At 38.8% G+C, this 15,752-nt stretch overlaps 2 protein-coding genes and 1 long non-coding RNA gene across 4 annotated transcripts; 2 read left to right on the top strand and 1 right to left on the bottom strand.

Moving 5' to 3' along the window:
- The first annotated feature begins 373 nt into the window (after window positions 1-373).
- On the top strand, window positions 374-1,790 carry LOC140037520 (uncharacterized). Its single transcript, XR_011841448.1, has 2 exons — window positions 374-744; window positions 830-1,790. It is a non-coding gene; the product is annotated as an uncharacterized lncRNA (long non-coding RNA).
- On the bottom strand, window positions 1,567-9,575 carry LOC113714399 (phenylacetaldehyde synthase-like). 2 transcript variants are annotated; one of them, XM_072081834.1, is made up of 13 exons: window positions 9,250-9,566; window positions 9,038-9,158; window positions 8,562-8,634; window positions 7,898-8,128; window positions 6,827-6,990; window positions 6,404-6,544; window positions 5,613-5,672; window positions 4,922-5,086; window positions 4,704-4,760; window positions 4,369-4,433; window positions 3,683-3,806; window positions 2,125-2,262; window positions 1,567-1,962 (listed from the first exon to the last, which is right to left on the bottom strand). In XM_072081834.1, coding segments are annotated over exons 1-13 (1,464 nt in total). In that variant the 5' UTR covers window positions 9,252-9,566; the 3' UTR covers window positions 1,567-1,839. The 2 variants fall into 2 exon arrangements, 1 of the variants encoding a protein (XP_071937935.1); XR_011841442.1 differs by lacking the exons at window positions 1,567-1,962; window positions 2,125-2,262 and having other exon boundaries at window positions 3,722-3,806; window positions 4,658-4,760; window positions 9,250-9,575.
- A 1,672-nt stretch (window positions 9,576-11,247) lies between these two features.
- On the top strand, window positions 11,248-15,709 carry LOC113714390 (uncharacterized). Its single transcript, XM_027238203.2, has 9 exons — window positions 11,248-11,933; window positions 12,258-12,470; window positions 12,580-12,780; window positions 13,653-13,760; window positions 13,918-14,055; window positions 14,144-14,395; window positions 14,739-15,059; window positions 15,136-15,320; window positions 15,417-15,709. The coding sequence occupies exons 1-8, from the start codon at window positions 11,364-11,366 to the stop codon at window positions 15,301-15,303; spliced, it is 1,971 nt and encodes a 656-aa protein (XP_027094004.2). The 5' UTR covers window positions 11,248-11,363; the 3' UTR covers window positions 15,304-15,320; window positions 15,417-15,709.
- The last annotated feature ends 43 nt before the right edge of the window (window positions 15,710-15,752 follow it).

Here is a 15,752-nt window from a genome sequence, read left to right as displayed (position 1 = left end):
CTCTTCGCTGCTGATGCTAATTTGCCTGGTTCCTCCTGAGCGCGTGCAGAGGTGGTGGGGTTGGCCAGCTGGAATCTTCACGACCCATCATTGCCACCCAAAGGAGACAGATGAAAGTTCAAACCCAGAAAAGCCAAACCGAAAGCTACACTCGCTGTGGTAGGACAGCCAAACCAGCCGACGGTCTGACCAGACACTCGCAGGCTGTTTGGCCTGCAATTTTTAAAGAGTTTTTGCTATTTTTTTTTGTTTTGGGTCTAAAGGGTGTTGTTATATTTTTAAAAATATAATTTTAATTAAGAAATGTAAATAAACACAAAGAGTAAGTTCTGCAGATACTGCTACTAACTTCTCTGGAGTCTGTCTATTCTGGAAAGAGTGATCAAGCGCATTGACAATCACGAAACTCCCCATTTCGCAGAATTCAAATAAGTTGTGCATATTTCTTGAATCTTTTCTTTCTGCTATGGGCTGGATTGTACAAAAACGGTCATCTTATAAAACTTAGTAGCAAGCAACCCATAAAACATCACCGCAAGCTGGCTTTCTTGCTCCAATTCCGGTCCAGAAAAAGATTCTTTGCATGGACAGATCCTGCAACTCAGGATTGCTAGGAAAAAAGAAAATCATTAATCGGCTCGATTCCATTTTCCTCTCGGGTTGATGTCCCATTTAGGTTTAGGGTGACGTACGCCGACAGTGATTCAACAGGAGGTAGTTGGCTTGTCTGATCCCATCATGAAGGTCGTTTCTTGGATTATGGAATTTTTTTAGAACATCTCTTCTTAACTTATTCTGACGGGCTTTATTCTGCTTCTTTTTCATACAGGTTGGTTTTGTTACCACGGGATCAGCAGACAAGCTTTTTCGACACAGAGCAAAGGAGAACCATTGTGAAGACATGTACCATTCTCAGAATTCTAAGCACTATAGACTGAGATAGCATCTCCTTTGGTATATCCATCGAAAAGATTCATCCTCAGCTAAAGCTGAATGCCTTTTGGACAGGGAAGTCGAATCAATTCTCTTGTCGTCTCCAACCTTTAGGATTTGATTCCTTGAAGGCTGGGGGTGGGAAGCATCGGATACACTAGAGTGGCATAACCACTTGAGAGGAAGAACTTGTACTCTTTCAGCCGCTTACTCTGATGTAGCTGTCCTCTTCAACATGGACAGTAACTTCACTTTGTGCCTTTTAAGATTAGAAGTTCGAATGACCAAGAAGGGGAATAGAGGATGGAAGATCCAATTATCCCCTGAGCGTTCTATCTTGCAGGATTGAAGTTTATGCAACATGAGTCAAATAACCATGATTTAGTCGATAGAAAAAATCGGATGTTGATGTGACTAAAGCAAGATGCGGAGAGGATAACGTGGTGATATTGACACATTATTTGCTTGATGCTGAATTCCTTATCAGTCCCCTGGGCAGAAGACCAATAATGGAGAATATACTTAAATACAGGAACAGAACACAAGAAAATTCTCAAGACACATGTAATCAGTATACTACAAACAAGTACTCTGAAGACGACCAAAATATCGACGGATCCATCAAAAAGATAATGAAAAGGAAGGTTGGTAGCCCAAGTGGAGCAACCGGAGCAAAATCACTATGGAACAATGAAAAAGAAGGCTTGTAGCCAAAAATACACGAAACATCTTTCGCAGTGTACCCCTTTTTGACAAAGATTGCAGCGAAGAACGTCGCAGCAAAAGGTAAAAAGTAAAAACAGATTCTTTAAAAATAAAAATGATGTTTAAACAATGATGCTAGGCATCACATACACAAATTGAGCAAGAAATAACTATATGTGATGTGGAAAGAATTGCAATATTCTACAGGGTTCTTAGCAGATTAGAAGCTTCAACTTGCAGAACCTTCCAAGCATCAACTACATGTCTTTCTTCTGTCAGTGGAGCTCCAACTGCGAAGCGCAATGTGTATTTGTTTGACAAAACCTGCATTATTTTTTGAAATTACACTCCAATGAGACCTGAGAGGCACAAAATACAAATAGAAACTATAGTCTTCACTTCGCATACAGTAAGTGGTGAAGTGAAGATAGAACCATCACGCAAGGTCCTGATGCAAAAAAAGATGAAAAATGAAGTTGAGCATACTGTGTGAGAAATATAGATCTTTCCAGTCGAGTTTGCAGCATCCAATAGGTCACGGTTCAACTTGTTAGCACAATCTTCATCACTTTGAGGACTCAGAAGACGGAAGCAAACCAGAGAGAATTTCCTCGGGGCTACAATCTGCACAGAACCATTGATGTCTGATCAATACGTTCAATTGCAGTATATATATGTCATAACGTTCACCAAAAAAAAAAAAAGAATAATTTCTCTAACCACAAAGTCAACACTTTTTACAGAAGAAAGCATAAAACACTTAACAACTAATTTACAACAAAAAGAGTATATTGTAGGAATACTAAGGCAGGGGAAGTTTTCCAGGCTAAAGCTCACCCAAAATATGTCAATTAGAATTTGGTAGAGATCGAACTACATAATCTGCATTGATATTGTGGTTTTGCCAGCCAAAATCAGAGTTAGAGACTGAATATCACGGCCCAGATCAGTCATGATTAACTGCCTAGGAAGCATTTTGTGCGAGTAGATATCAGAAGCTAACAGAACATGAAAGACAAACAGCACATGGACAAATGTCTAGAAGAAGCAGGAATGTACCTCTGCCTTTTCTGAATACTTAAGTTGGAGGGACTATATGTCGTCACTTTTTGCACAACAGGAGTTACATTCCTCAAAATTTTGAAAACTGAATTAAAAATTGCCTCACCAGAAAAGATCCTGCAGACTCAAGCCTCCTCTTACAAACTATAACCCACAAGTATGTGAGTGGGAAACTATTCGCAGAAACAAGAATTTCTCAGGACTCATAGTTTCTAGGTGCTCTTTTACTTAATTCCTTGTCAAATTCAAGTTTCAATTGATTCCTGAACCCATCAACAGATAGCACCACAAAATATCACCCGAAATGGGTTAAAAAATTAGTTTAAACTTCAATTTCTCATGGTTATCCAATGTAATTGCAGCACTTGGAATCTGTTTTTCTACAAATATACTACAAAATCTGTTCTCATAAAACTTATTATTAAGATTCTATTTTCAATATTCCAGTTCATGCCAATCCATATATTCATTGAATGCCAAATCATGCAGGAAAAACAAACTTCAGCACCACATGGACGCTCTCATTGTCCAGGTAATGACTACTAGGAGCTTCTGATCAGGCATGTAGAAAAAGGATGCAGAGACATCTTCCAAACTCGTATCTCTGTTGACACCTCTCCGACAGATAATTAAATGTCAAGAACTTCTTGAAACCTTGCATTCAAATCATTTTAAGACTCTCAATATTCCTTTCTTCCTTAGAGAAGGGAGTTTGAAGGAATACAAACAGAAGCCTATCAGTAAAACCAAAATTAATGCCTAGATACATATTGAGATACTATAGGCAAATGATAACATGTAAGTTTGCTAATTAAGGAGGAATACCCATCTAGAGTAATATCTTCCCAAATGAAGAACTTTAGCTGTTCACAGCTACTTAATATGAGAGTCAAATACAACAGTAACAATTGAACAGACTAACAAAGTCTGTCTGGCTTGTCACATAGTCCATATCATTCAAGTAAAGGACATTAGTGTTCACCTCAAATCTCGAATCTTGAGCAACAAGTTCTTCAAAATCCCTAGCCAATTTGATGTGGTTTCTTATGTATGCTTGTAGATTCTCCAACCCATAGAGTCTTAATACCATCCATAACTTCAGTGACCTATCAAACGGGAAAAAGAGACATGCTAAAAGATGATAATCTGGCACCAAAATAGAACACCGTTATAGATTCACAGCCAAACGTCATCTTATAAATTCAAAAAATATGACCCAAGGTTGGTTTGTTACAACAAAAAGGCTCCTATCAACAACCAGGCATTCTGTATAGGAGATCTAAGTCCTCCTTGAATCTCATCAGTAAATTTAGGTCTACTTTGAACATCTCAACTTACAAGAAATTCTATCTACATCCACTGACTGCAAATCTGACAAGTATCAATTATATGGAGCAGTTATATTACCGACTATAGTATCTATAGTCTGTATGCCTGATAGACTCACACAAATTGTGCTAGCAATAATCCCAGTCAGAATTTGTCGACAAAGACCCCACCTCTAGAGGATCCCTTCAAAATTTCCAAACTAAAACTTGTATTTGATTTTTTGATTCTATTAGATGTTAAAGTCCATTTAAAGCCACCAAATACTAGGTTTTAATATTGGTCTAGAACACTTTGCTACTTCAAGGAATCATTTTGTCTTGGCAATGTCTGATGGCACACCTGAACCTGCGCCCAAGAGGAATTTGCCAATCTTTGTAGTCCACAACCACGTTCTTTTCAGAAGCCTGAAATGTCATTGGCATAAGCAAAGTTGTGTAAATCTTCCAACCGACATATCATCCTTCTCAACTAAACTATAGAAGGGTTAGATACACAACAAAAACGTTGATAAGACTGCACCAGCTTACTTGGTCTTTGAAAATATATGTATGCTATATTATTTGTATGTGTTTGTTTGTGTACAGAGGCTTAAATATTCAGACCCTCATCAATATAAAGGTCTTTTTACCGTTTCCTTTTAGAGATTCCCCTTAGTACAAAGTGCAGGTTCTCACATTATTTTTGAGAAACTCAGGGTTCGTTGAGAGTGATTGAATTAGAGCACTTCGGTCCTGTAAAAAGAAGAATGAGATAAGCCAGTGAAAAATTTTCCTTTTTGCAATAAGTTCTACAACATGAACCAAAATAGATACCCCAAGAAAATAAGATGGGACATTATTGTACTGCTAGGATAGAAATAACATAGCTTAGAGATGTTAACACAACAGCATACCTTAACCCAAAGTATTGAGCAATCAAAGTTAGTCAAGAACCACTTATGTGCATTCATATTGAATGAGTCAGCTTCCTCAACGCCATCAATGTAGTGGCGTAGTTCTGGACAAACACATGAGCTGCCAGCATAGGCAGCATCCACATGAAACCAAATTCCATTACTCTGTAAATACATCGTACATAAATCTCATTAATTTAATGAGATAGGTATTACATGCATATACTAAATTAGTAGGGTTTAATGAAGACCATTCAAATGTAGAGATTCTCATCCTGTTAGCTAGAGTTTCAAAAAGCATTTTGTGTTTAAATTGAAAGATGATCACCAGAAAGTGTTTGATTGTAGACACTTAAAAAAGCATTAACATTGATTCGGTACCTGATTCCAATTTCAAGAAAAAACTTTTCAAAGAATACATCAATCCATAAGCAATGGGCTCATCTACCTTTTACAAATAGATCACCTCCTTCAAAGGATTTGTTTGAGATAGAAATAATCAGTTAAAAAAAGCATGTAAGTAATAAGCTACACATAAATGCTGAAATATTGCCAAATGCATTATTTGAGAAAATAGGAAAGACAAAAGGAAAAGAAAGAAGCATATGATAACTTCACCAATCAGGAATATATTTGACATTCTCTCAGCACATATTGGAGTAGATACATCCCCTCAGTCTCAGTAGGTTACCTTTGTAATCTTCCCTAATGCCAGCAATGGATCTACAGCTGTTGATGATGTACTACCAACCTGCAGGCAACATGCAAGAGCTCCTTCAATTCACCAAGAACTTCAAAAGATAGAAACATACTCATTAAAATGAAATTATATGAGGAAATACAGGTCTTTTAGTCCAAATTTTCAGTTAAAGCTCAAAATATTACAAACTATCACAAATTTACAACACAAAATATCTGTTGTAGACAGCTTGATACATCCAGTTGAACAGATATATTAGCACGAAAGTCCAGCCCCAATTTCATTAAGCTGTTTTACTCTTCTTAATAACATTCTTTATTCTTAAATGGAACTTACACAAAATTTTGAACTTTACTGTTGACAAACAGAGGCTTATCCACAAAGGATGCAGCAAAGAAAGGGTTTCTGCTTGCCAAAATTACAAAAAGTGAATAAACTAATCGACTCCACACCTAACCAAAATATCTCAAATCTCCTTTTGAAATGAAGGAAAGACATAAAGATTCGATGTATGTAAATTAGAAGACAGACCTGTCGAAAATCTTGACAATATCCTAGCCAACAACAGTAGTTGAGTACACAAAAATAGCAGACACAAAATAAGCTATTCACAAAAATTAACATCAATTCACTAACACTTAACTGGAACAAACATGACAGAACTTAATAAATTTCAGTAATGTATTAGTATAAAACTCAAAAACCACAGGAAAGCAACAATGAGAATGCATCTATTTTACTGATCCTAATGTCTGCGAGCAAGGCCTTTTTTACTTCCTTACAGTGGCACACAAGAAGAAAGGGACTAAACCAATTGCCAGATCATGTGTGATCGCTTCGCTAAGTGACTCCGGAGAGAGAGCATAATCAGTTGAAGAGTCCGTTTTCAGCACTCTACAATTATCTGGATGAATTCCTGCTATCTGCCACAAAATGTAAACATAAAACGCACTCACAACCATCAATATCACACACGAAGGCCTCAAACACAACAAGCAGCCTAAAATGACATAAAAGAATGGCAAAACCATATCCCTGTCAGCAAAATTGGCACTGCTAACATCAGTGAATTACCACAAACCACAGATGTGTTAGCAGTCCCTCGATGACAATGATGATTAAAAAGAAGAAGAAAATTGTTTGTATGCCATGGGGAAAAGCCATTTGGGGAGATACATAATAACACATTATGCACATCTCCTCACCTGGCAAGCTTTTTGTAAAGCTGAATGAGTTTGATCAGAAGAATAAACTACAAGCTTTCCAATGGCATCTTTTCCAATCTTTCTAAGAACTTTATCACGAGCAGCTAAAAGGACAACTAGTACAGCTTCACTTGCTGTGCCTTGTATCACTCCACCACCTCGACCTGGGACCCAAGTCTCAATCAGGAAAAATTTGAGAAGGCCAAGAATTATGTAATTTACCTAGCTGAAACCTCAGTATGCAGTAAGAAAGTAATATGTGCAAGAGCAAATACCAGATGAACAGCCTTCACAGAATAAAAACAATTCACAATTGAATAAACGAAAATGCAAAGCTAGCAGTTTGGAATAATTTATCCCTACCTGAAGCCTGCAGAAAGAGGAGCTTGTGCACAAGCTCTTCTCTTTCAGATATTCAAGTTGTGCTCTTTCACACTTAAGTTAATTGCCCTGACACAGGAATTAACCCAATATTTTTGAAATTACATTTTTTTCTGATGTATATTCTGGTGAAGAAGAAGCCAATGTCAATTATTTTGTCGGCAAAGACTTGCCGGCTTTATAGCATCTACAACAATAATTTTGAAACTATAAAATCCTTTTGCTGAAATTAGCATCAGGAGAGGGCTAGGTCATGTTTATGAAACCTAAGCAAAGGTAACTTACCCTTTCAATAACCAACAAAAGGATTGAAGAGAATCCTTGCATGCTCAGTTTAGTTCTTAATTCTTATTTGCCAATAATGGGTTATTGGTTTGCGAAAATAACACCTTGTTGGAAAAATGACATTTTTTAAGTAAAAGCTTTTAGCCACTTTAGTATACCAAACACTTGGAAAATATCTTTTACAGATGATAGTATTCTCCAATTTGTAACTCCTTTATCTAGAAAAATAACTAAAATTTCAGGCTTCATGACATTAGGTGTTGAAAAGCTTGGATTCTAGCCCAAGAGAAGAAATAGGATGAAGAGGACTACTTCTTTCTCTAGACAGAGGCATGATTAGAAAAGACAATTGAGTGCAGCTGTAGAGTAAAAGAACCAACTCCAAGAAACTAATGAAATCCATACCCGTTGAGAGGAAATCATCAGGCAGATTTAGCGCTTTGGCAAGCCAGTCCAGAACTATCATCTCTAGTTCTGTCGCTGCAGGAGAGGTTATCCAACTAAAGCCTACCATATTGATCCCAGCACTGAGCATTTCTCCTAAAAATCCTGCAACACTGCTATTAGAGGGATAGTATGCGAAGAAATTTGGGCTTTGCCAATGGGTTACCCCTGGTAATATCTTCCGCTGCATATCTTCAAAAATAAAAATGGTAACGTACATTAGTCTCAAAGGAAGATTATGCAGACAGATCCATAAGTTTTCGCTGGTGCAGATAATTTGGAATGACCATGCAATTGATGAAATGTCAATTCTGCTCTATTTTTCCTTTATTCTCTAAGGTCGTGTTTGGTTACTTGAGAGAATTCCTAGTTGCAAATGGTAGGATGCAAATAAAAGTTTCTATCTGATCCAATTCCGATTCCCACTCCAGTCAGATATCTCTTAAGAATCATGCACAGTGTTAAGTTTCTTGTAATTCACTTTTATCTTCTTTACTTCAACAGCTTATGATCTGTTTTCCAGAACCATGATAAATCCCGCTACGATGGACCTGACCATGTTAAGAATCACATTAGGCACACTTCCACAAAAAAAAAGTTGTAAGAACAAAAGAAGAAACTTCACCATCGAGAACATCTTCCAGAGTATCAGGATGAACCGGCGCAGACCCTGGCAAAAGCTGACGCAGATATCCGGGCTGCATAGAGTCATACAGGAAGAATAGAGTAGACATCCTGTCAGCAATCATTCGCACAGAGTACAATATGCTCTTTGAACAATAAATCGCCAATTTTTGTTGTTCAATGAGAAGGAAAAATAATACAATAGTCAGTTATAGTCATAGACAATGTTTAAGCCCAGCATGCATTATGCATGTTACCGTCATGAAGTTTCGAAGTAGTTAGCCCCCATAGAAACAAACACATTATCTCGTGTACAGGCATAAACACACTTGACGGAAACGCATGCAGGATTCACAAATGAGTAGCCTTTTGGAAGAAGCCACTTTAGTCCCAGGGAGAAGACTACGTCAAATGTGTAAAATCCCACGGGTATGAGAAATGGGTTAAACAGAGGAAGGACGAGAGTATCGGTAAAACCTGGACTTGGCTGAGAACAGGGAAATTCTCAATGTCCTTGTAGTAATCAGCTATGAAATCAACCATCCGGTGACCGCATTCTCTCAATTGCTCCGCATTCATTGGCTTCAACTCCCCCTCCCTTCCAATTCAGAAGAGAGGAAATTAACATATATAAATCATTTTCAAGAAAGCCATCATAACCAGAGCAAGTAATAAAAGCGTCCACTCACATCTTTCTGGTGAAGCAAGGCTGAGAGAGAAAGATATGCAGAAAGTTTGAAGAACAGAGGAACTGAGGGTGAAAGTTTGAAGTGAAAGTCCGGATTTTTAAAATTTCAGCTGAAAGGAGAGGAAGCAGTTGTAGTAGTAGCAGCACTAGGCCTACAGCCGAGAGCAGAAATTCTGAGTGGTAAATGCGTGCGTTGCGTTGCGCTGATTCTGACGCCGATTTTGGAGCTCTTCGGGAGTTGGCAGGAGGAGAAACATTCCGCTTCTTTAATTTAATGTTGTGCAAAGATACTCTAAAATATCTGGGGGGATTCTGCACTAGCGGCTGTCCGATTCTTCCCTCTTATTTTATTTTATTTTATTTTTTATCGGACACGATAGATCTACATTTATTACATGAAAAAAAAAAAAAACTTGACGATATTCAAAAAAAAAATCGAAAGGGATTGAATCACCTACCCATCCAGTGTGCACCACGCACCACTCTAGAAGCCATTTAAAGTGACCTGCTACATTTAGTGACAAATGATGGGAGGTCAAGGGCACCTACAACTTATTCTATACTATGGGAAGAGGAGTTCTAAAAAGACCCAAGGACTACTGATGATCCAGACCAGTGCACCACGCACTTGTCTGGAAGACATTAAAAGATACTACGGTAAGAGGAGTTCTGAAGAAGTCCAAGGACTATCAACCCAGACCAGTGCACCACCCATCCGTCTAAAAGACATTAAAAGTGGCCTGCCACATCTAGTGACAAATGGTGGGAGGCGGGATTTCATTTAACTTTTGGCCTTTCATTTCAACAAATCTTAAAGGCTTCGGTGAGAGCCGCTGAGCTAAAGTTCAATGTCTCTCTTATTTTACTAAGATTTCCTTGGAATTATTAATAGAATTCATCCAAAAAAGAAAGAAAGAGATTAAAAATTTTTACATATCTAAATGGTACAAAAACAAATGCTATAAAATTCTTAAAATCAAAAAGTTTGTATGTTAGTATTTGGAACAAGATTTTCCTTATTATTATTAATAAAAACACCATTACGTGTTTCAGATGTCGTGATCAAAACTGCACCTTTGGCGGATAGCCACAATACATCCAACCCCTCACGGGTCACGGGGGTGATGACTGATGAGGATGTGGATGATTGCATTTTTGGTAAAATTGAAAATTTCCCAGCTGTGTTACCGACGATGATCCCCACTTTTGCAATCTGGAAAATCTCTCATGAACTACACGACTTTTAGTTAGTAGTTGTCGTCATGTTCTTCGTCTGCCTGCAGCGGCCGCGTCTATCATTCATTCGAGTCTTGCGGTTTGGGCTATTAAAGGTGGGCGTGGGCCTGGAGTCTATCACTCGAGTGTATGTGGATTGATAAGGCAGATCTCCTGGGCTTCTCCTGCTCAGCTTGCTATATATATCACAATTCTAAGTATGTATAATAATCACACTAAATTGTACAAATCACAACAGCACTAAGTCTTGAATCCCAAGATAGTTGATTTTAGGAATATTTTTGTACAAGAGAACAAATAATTTTAAAAAAAAAATGGAGGGCGGTTTGGGTTGAAATTCGAACCCCAATCTCTACGGGACTTGGCTGCGCCTTTGTCCAACTGCGAATTACAGATGGGCCCAAAATCAGAGACTTTTGGCCCAAAAGAGAAGCGGAGTAGAAGTCGCGCCGGCCCACGTGGGGCCGATTTCCGAGGTCCCTATTCCCTGTCATTCGTGGCACTTGAAATCTTCGGTGGCATGTTTTTTATGTCAATCCAATGCCATCAATAGTGTTGTGCCAAATATCTTGTTATTATTTATATTTTAATTTTTTAATAATTTAACTTGATTTGATTTAATACAAGTGTAAATAATAATATGACACTTGACGCAACACTATTGGTGGCATTGAATTGACGTAGAAAACATGTCACCGAGGATGCAAGTGCATTCGTGGCGGCAGTAAGAGCAATGAAGCCGTATAAATTTCCTCAAAATCAAAATCATAATAATAAAAAAGAGAACAAAAACCGCCATGAAGAGCTGTAGTAAGGGATTAGGAAGTAGTCTCCTGCGGTGGGTCGTTTGAATTAGGGTGAAGAAGAGTAAGCAAGCAAATGGAAGACGAATCGGAGATATACGATGGAATTAGAGCTCAATTTCCTCTAAAGTTTGGTAAACAAACCAAATCCCATACCCCTCTTGAGCAAATTCACAGCTCCACCCGCCGTACTTCCGCCACCGATGACAAGGTTTCATCATCATCGTCGTCGTCCTCAGCAGCAGGCACAAGCAAAAGCAGCAATGATAAGCCCTTCCCTTCGCTCTCTTCGTCCTCCAAGGCCTGGCTCCAATCCCTTAAAAACCCTAACCCTAACCCTAATCGGGATGGTACTCCCGAGGTAGACCCAATCAGGAGCAGCAGTCAGCAAGCTGATGTGGTAATTGGACCGCCACGCCCACCTCCCCACCAGGTGGATTCAGAGGATGTCATGATTGGGCCGCCACGCCCGCAGACAGCCAACGAAGAGGAGGACGACGACAACGACGACGATGATGGGCCGTTGATTGGCCCTCCCAGACCACCGCCTGGTTCAGTGGACTCGGACTCAGAGGATGACGAAGAGGGAGAGGATCAGTATCGGATACCTTTGAGTAATGAGATTGTCTTGAAGGGTCATACCAAGGTACTGTCTTGCGGATTTGTTCTTTTTTTTTTTTTTTAATGTTTCAAATGTGTATGATAGCAAAGCTACTTAGTTAAAACAATGCAAATTGAATATGTTTTCCAATTTCGGCATCTTGATGCTCAAATTGGTGATTGAGTTCCTCCTGTTCTTTTTGCGTACTGTCTTTATTGTTTCAAATATGCATGATACCGACCTACTAAGCTAAAACATGAATAGATTAATGCAAGTTGAATATGTTTTCTAATTTCGGCATTCTTGATTCTCAAATTGGTGATTGACTTCCTCCTTTTTTTTGTGTACTTTGGTTTTTCCCTGCTGCAGATTGCTGCTGCTGTTGCTGTGGACCATTCAGGGTCCCGAGTTCTGTCTGGTAGTTATGATTACACGGTTCGCATGTATGACTTCCAGGGAATGAATGCAAACTTGCAGTCTTTTAGACAGCTGGAACCATTTGAAGGTCATCAAGTTCGTAGTTTGAGTTGGAGTCCTACATCCGATCGGTTTCTTTGTGTGACCGGATCAGCTCAGGCTAAGGTATACGTTACTCACGATCCTCTTCTTCTTCGTATTCTGTCTCTCTCTCTCGGGTGGTAGAGACTCTAGAACTTTCTAGTTCAACTAATATTTCCTTCTTCTGCCTCAGATTTATGATCGTGATGGACTTACTCTGGGAGAGTTTGTGAAGGGGGACATGTATATACGTGATCTTAAAAATACTAAAGGTCACATATCTGGATTGACATGTGGGGAGTGGCACCCTAAAGCTAAGGAGACAATCTTAACGTCTTCTGAGGATGGCTCACTGAGGATATGGGATGTGAATGACTTTAAAAGCCAGAAACAGGTATGTTTCTAACATTCTCCTTGACTTGGGACTCAAAATATTTGTTTTGCTTCTTCACTGAGTGGTGATCATTTGACATTTTAATGTTTCACAGATTGCTTTTTTTTTCCCTCCTTTTGCGGGGGTGGGGTAGGGGGTGTTTGTGGGTTTCCAAATACTACCAATTTAATCATATAGACTTGTGCCAACTAAAGATCATCCATTCTAGATTAGTTACATCCAAAAGGAAGTTTACCAGAAAATTTTGGTGCCATATTAGCACAGTAGGATTGCCTGTTGCATCAAGCTAGTCAACTCATATTAGTTGTCACTTCAAGTGATATTCAGTCTGTTGGAAGTTACTAATTTTTGGTAAATGTTCTAGCATGGCAAGAATATGGCCTCCAAAACAGATCGTTTTCTGATTAGTCAAGTTATTGTGGTCAAGCATGGTTTACTTAGCCTCCTTGTTAACCTGATTAACTTCACAAGGATAAGGAATTAGGAAAAAAAAATTTCCCCATTACGTAGTTAAGGGTGAAGGCCGCTATACCTTGTCAGGGTGGAGCCCATGTTTTATTTACAGACAGCTGCATGCTTCATAGATAGTGCCTCGCTCGCTCATCTACTAACGAGTTTGTTAGACACTGTTGAAGTTGGGTCCGAGTCAAACAAGTTGTCAATCTTCTTCTTTTTCTTTTTAACATCTATTGTTGTTTTATTTATAGTGTGATCCTTCATTTGTTGTTATCCACTGTGGTGGTATCATGCATGCTACATATGCCTTATTGCTCATTTGTAAAACCAAAATTGCAGTTATGACGTTCCACTTGGAGTTAGTTTACTTTTGTGGAGTCACTGGATGCTGAGTAGCTTGATCTTTTCATCTGTAGGTTATTAAACCAAAACTTTCTAGGCCAGGACGAGTGCCTGTTACCACTTGTGCTTGGGATCGTGAAGGAAAATGCATTGCAGGTGGTATTGGAGATGGTTCTATACAGGTAAAATCGTTCTGTCTGTTTTTTTCTTTATTGTGTCAAACCAAGAATCTGACCTTTTATTTTATAGAATTTAGAATTGATTGTTAAGTCTAATCTAAATCCTTATCTTTTGCTTTCCTTCATTACTCTTTTCTTAAGCAAGTTTCTCCTCATTCAGATATGGAATATCAAGCCTGGATGGGGAAGCAGGCCTGACATACATGTTCCTCATGGTCATTCAGACGAGATCACTGGCATTAATTTTTCCAGTGATGGAAGAATATTGTTGTCAAGAAGCTTTGATGGATCACTGAAGGTATTAGTTTGTCTGTGGAAAATTTGCTGCCTGAGGTGGTTGTCCTTGTGCTTTGCATGTTCTTTACTTTTTTTCAAATTTGTGCCAGGTGTGGGATTTACGTCATGTGAAAGAACCTCTTCGAGTGTTTGATGATCTGCCAAACCATTATGCTCAGACAAATATTGCGTTTAGCCCTGATGAGCAGCTCTTCTTGACTGGAACATCAGTTGAAAGAGATAGCACAACTGGAGGCTTGCTATGCTTTTATGATCGAGTGAAACTAGAATTGGTGTCAAGAGTTGGAATATCTCCTACTTGTAGTGTTGTCCAATGTGCTTGGCACCCAAGGCTGAATCAGGTAAGATGAATCTATTTGTAATACGAAGATGGGATACTACTGCAAGGTCTATTAGCAGATAGATTTAAACACAGTGCAAGTTCTAAGTTGAGAGACTGTTTTGGTTTATTAGCATTCTGCTAAATGTACATCAGAAAAAAAAAGAAAAGATAATAGCACAAAGGTGCTCGTACATTTAAAGCCATACATACCTCCTCTTGTTTCTATTCCCATGTCGTTCTGCCAATGCAACAAAATTTAGAGCTTTGAGGACATGTTTATGAAGGTTTCTGAACTTTTGTTCTTTGCTATTAATTGCTTCATCTAAGCTAAACTTAATTTTTTTTCCTTTTTTCCTGCATAGGTTTTTGCCACAGCAGGTGATAAACACCAAGGTGGAACTCACATACTTTATGATCCAACTATTAGTCAAAGAGGAGCTCTTGTTTGTGTTGCACGTGCCCCGAGGAAAAAGTCTGTTGATGATTTTCAGATTGAACCTGTGATTCATAATCCTCATGCACTTCCCCTCTTTAGAGATCAGCCAAGCCGTAAGCGTCAGCGTGAGAAAATATTGAAGGACCCACTTAAGTCTCATAAGCCTGAACTTCCAATAACAGGGCCTGGTCATGGTGGAAGGGTTGGTTCAACCAAGGGAAGCCTGCTGACGCAATACCTTCTTAAGGTAGTAATTTCCTTTTCCCCTCTTGTACTAATGGTTATGCCTGTCTGAGAGAGACTTACATTGTGAACTGATGCAGCAAGGTGGCTTGATTAAGGAGACATGGATGGAGGAAGATCCAAGAGAAGCTATACTGAAGTATGCTGATGTTGCTGAGAAAGATCCGAAATTCATTGCTCCAGCATATGCACAAACACAGCCTGCACCAGTCTTCGCAAAATCTGACTCTGAGGAGGAAGACAAGTAATCTGAATGTGTCATGTGGTGAGATTGGAAGCATTATGGCATTCCTTGTGTTAAATTTCAGGTGTGGTATGTACAGAACTGATTTTTGCGTTGCACATATTCACCTCTGTACAGGAAAATCTGGGTCTCCATTCTCAGTTAAGCTAGATGGCGCGGCTTTGGGAGCATATGTCATCAAAATGATGAAACAAATGGCTTAATTGATGCTGGTAATGATGTGCCTCTCCTGGCTCAATATTTCTGGGATTCTGTTTTCCCCTCAAGAAATTCAGAGGTCATGTGATGCAGGATTTTGATTCTCTGCTTTGGGAGAGAGGGTAAATGTAAATTATATTGAATATTCCATGTTGTTTGAATGGTGTCTGAATGCATCAAATTTTCAAGAAGCCATTGAAGCTTAGTAGAAATCCGCGAGCTTCTCTCTTCCATCATGGCAACAAGAGAGGATGA

The sequence above is a fragment of the Coffea arabica genome, chromosome 1c, assembly GCF_036785885.1.
Source record: "Coffea arabica cultivar ET-39 chromosome 1c, Coffea Arabica ET-39 HiFi, whole genome shotgun sequence".
In the NCBI taxonomy this organism is placed as follows: Eukaryota; Viridiplantae; Streptophyta; class Magnoliopsida; order Gentianales; family Rubiaceae; genus Coffea; species Coffea arabica.
Note: the sequence above shows the minus strand (reverse complement) of the source record. Positions and strands in the feature narration are given on the sequence as shown.

Coding starts and splice junctions, on each gene's coding strand:
- LOC113714399 (XM_072081834.1), bottom strand. Junction 4,761..4,921: donor GCTCAATACTTTGGGTTAAG/GTATGCTGTTGT, acceptor TTCTTTTTACAG/GACCGAAGTGCTCTAATTCA. Junction 3,807..4,368: donor CCTCTTGGGCGCAGGTTCAG/GTGTGCCATCAG, acceptor CCCGTTTGATAG/GTCACTGAAGTTATGGATGG.
- LOC113714390 (XM_027238203.2), top strand. CDS start 11,364: ATGGAAGACGAATCGGAGATATACGATGGAATTAGAGCTCAATTTCCT. Junction 12,471..12,579: donor CCGGATCAGCTCAGGCTAAG/GTATACGTTACT, acceptor CTTCTGCCTCAG/ATTTATGATCGTGATGGACT. Junction 14,056..14,143: donor GCTTTGATGGATCACTGAAG/GTATTAGTTTGT, acceptor AATTTGTGCCAG/GTGTGGGATTTACGTCATGT.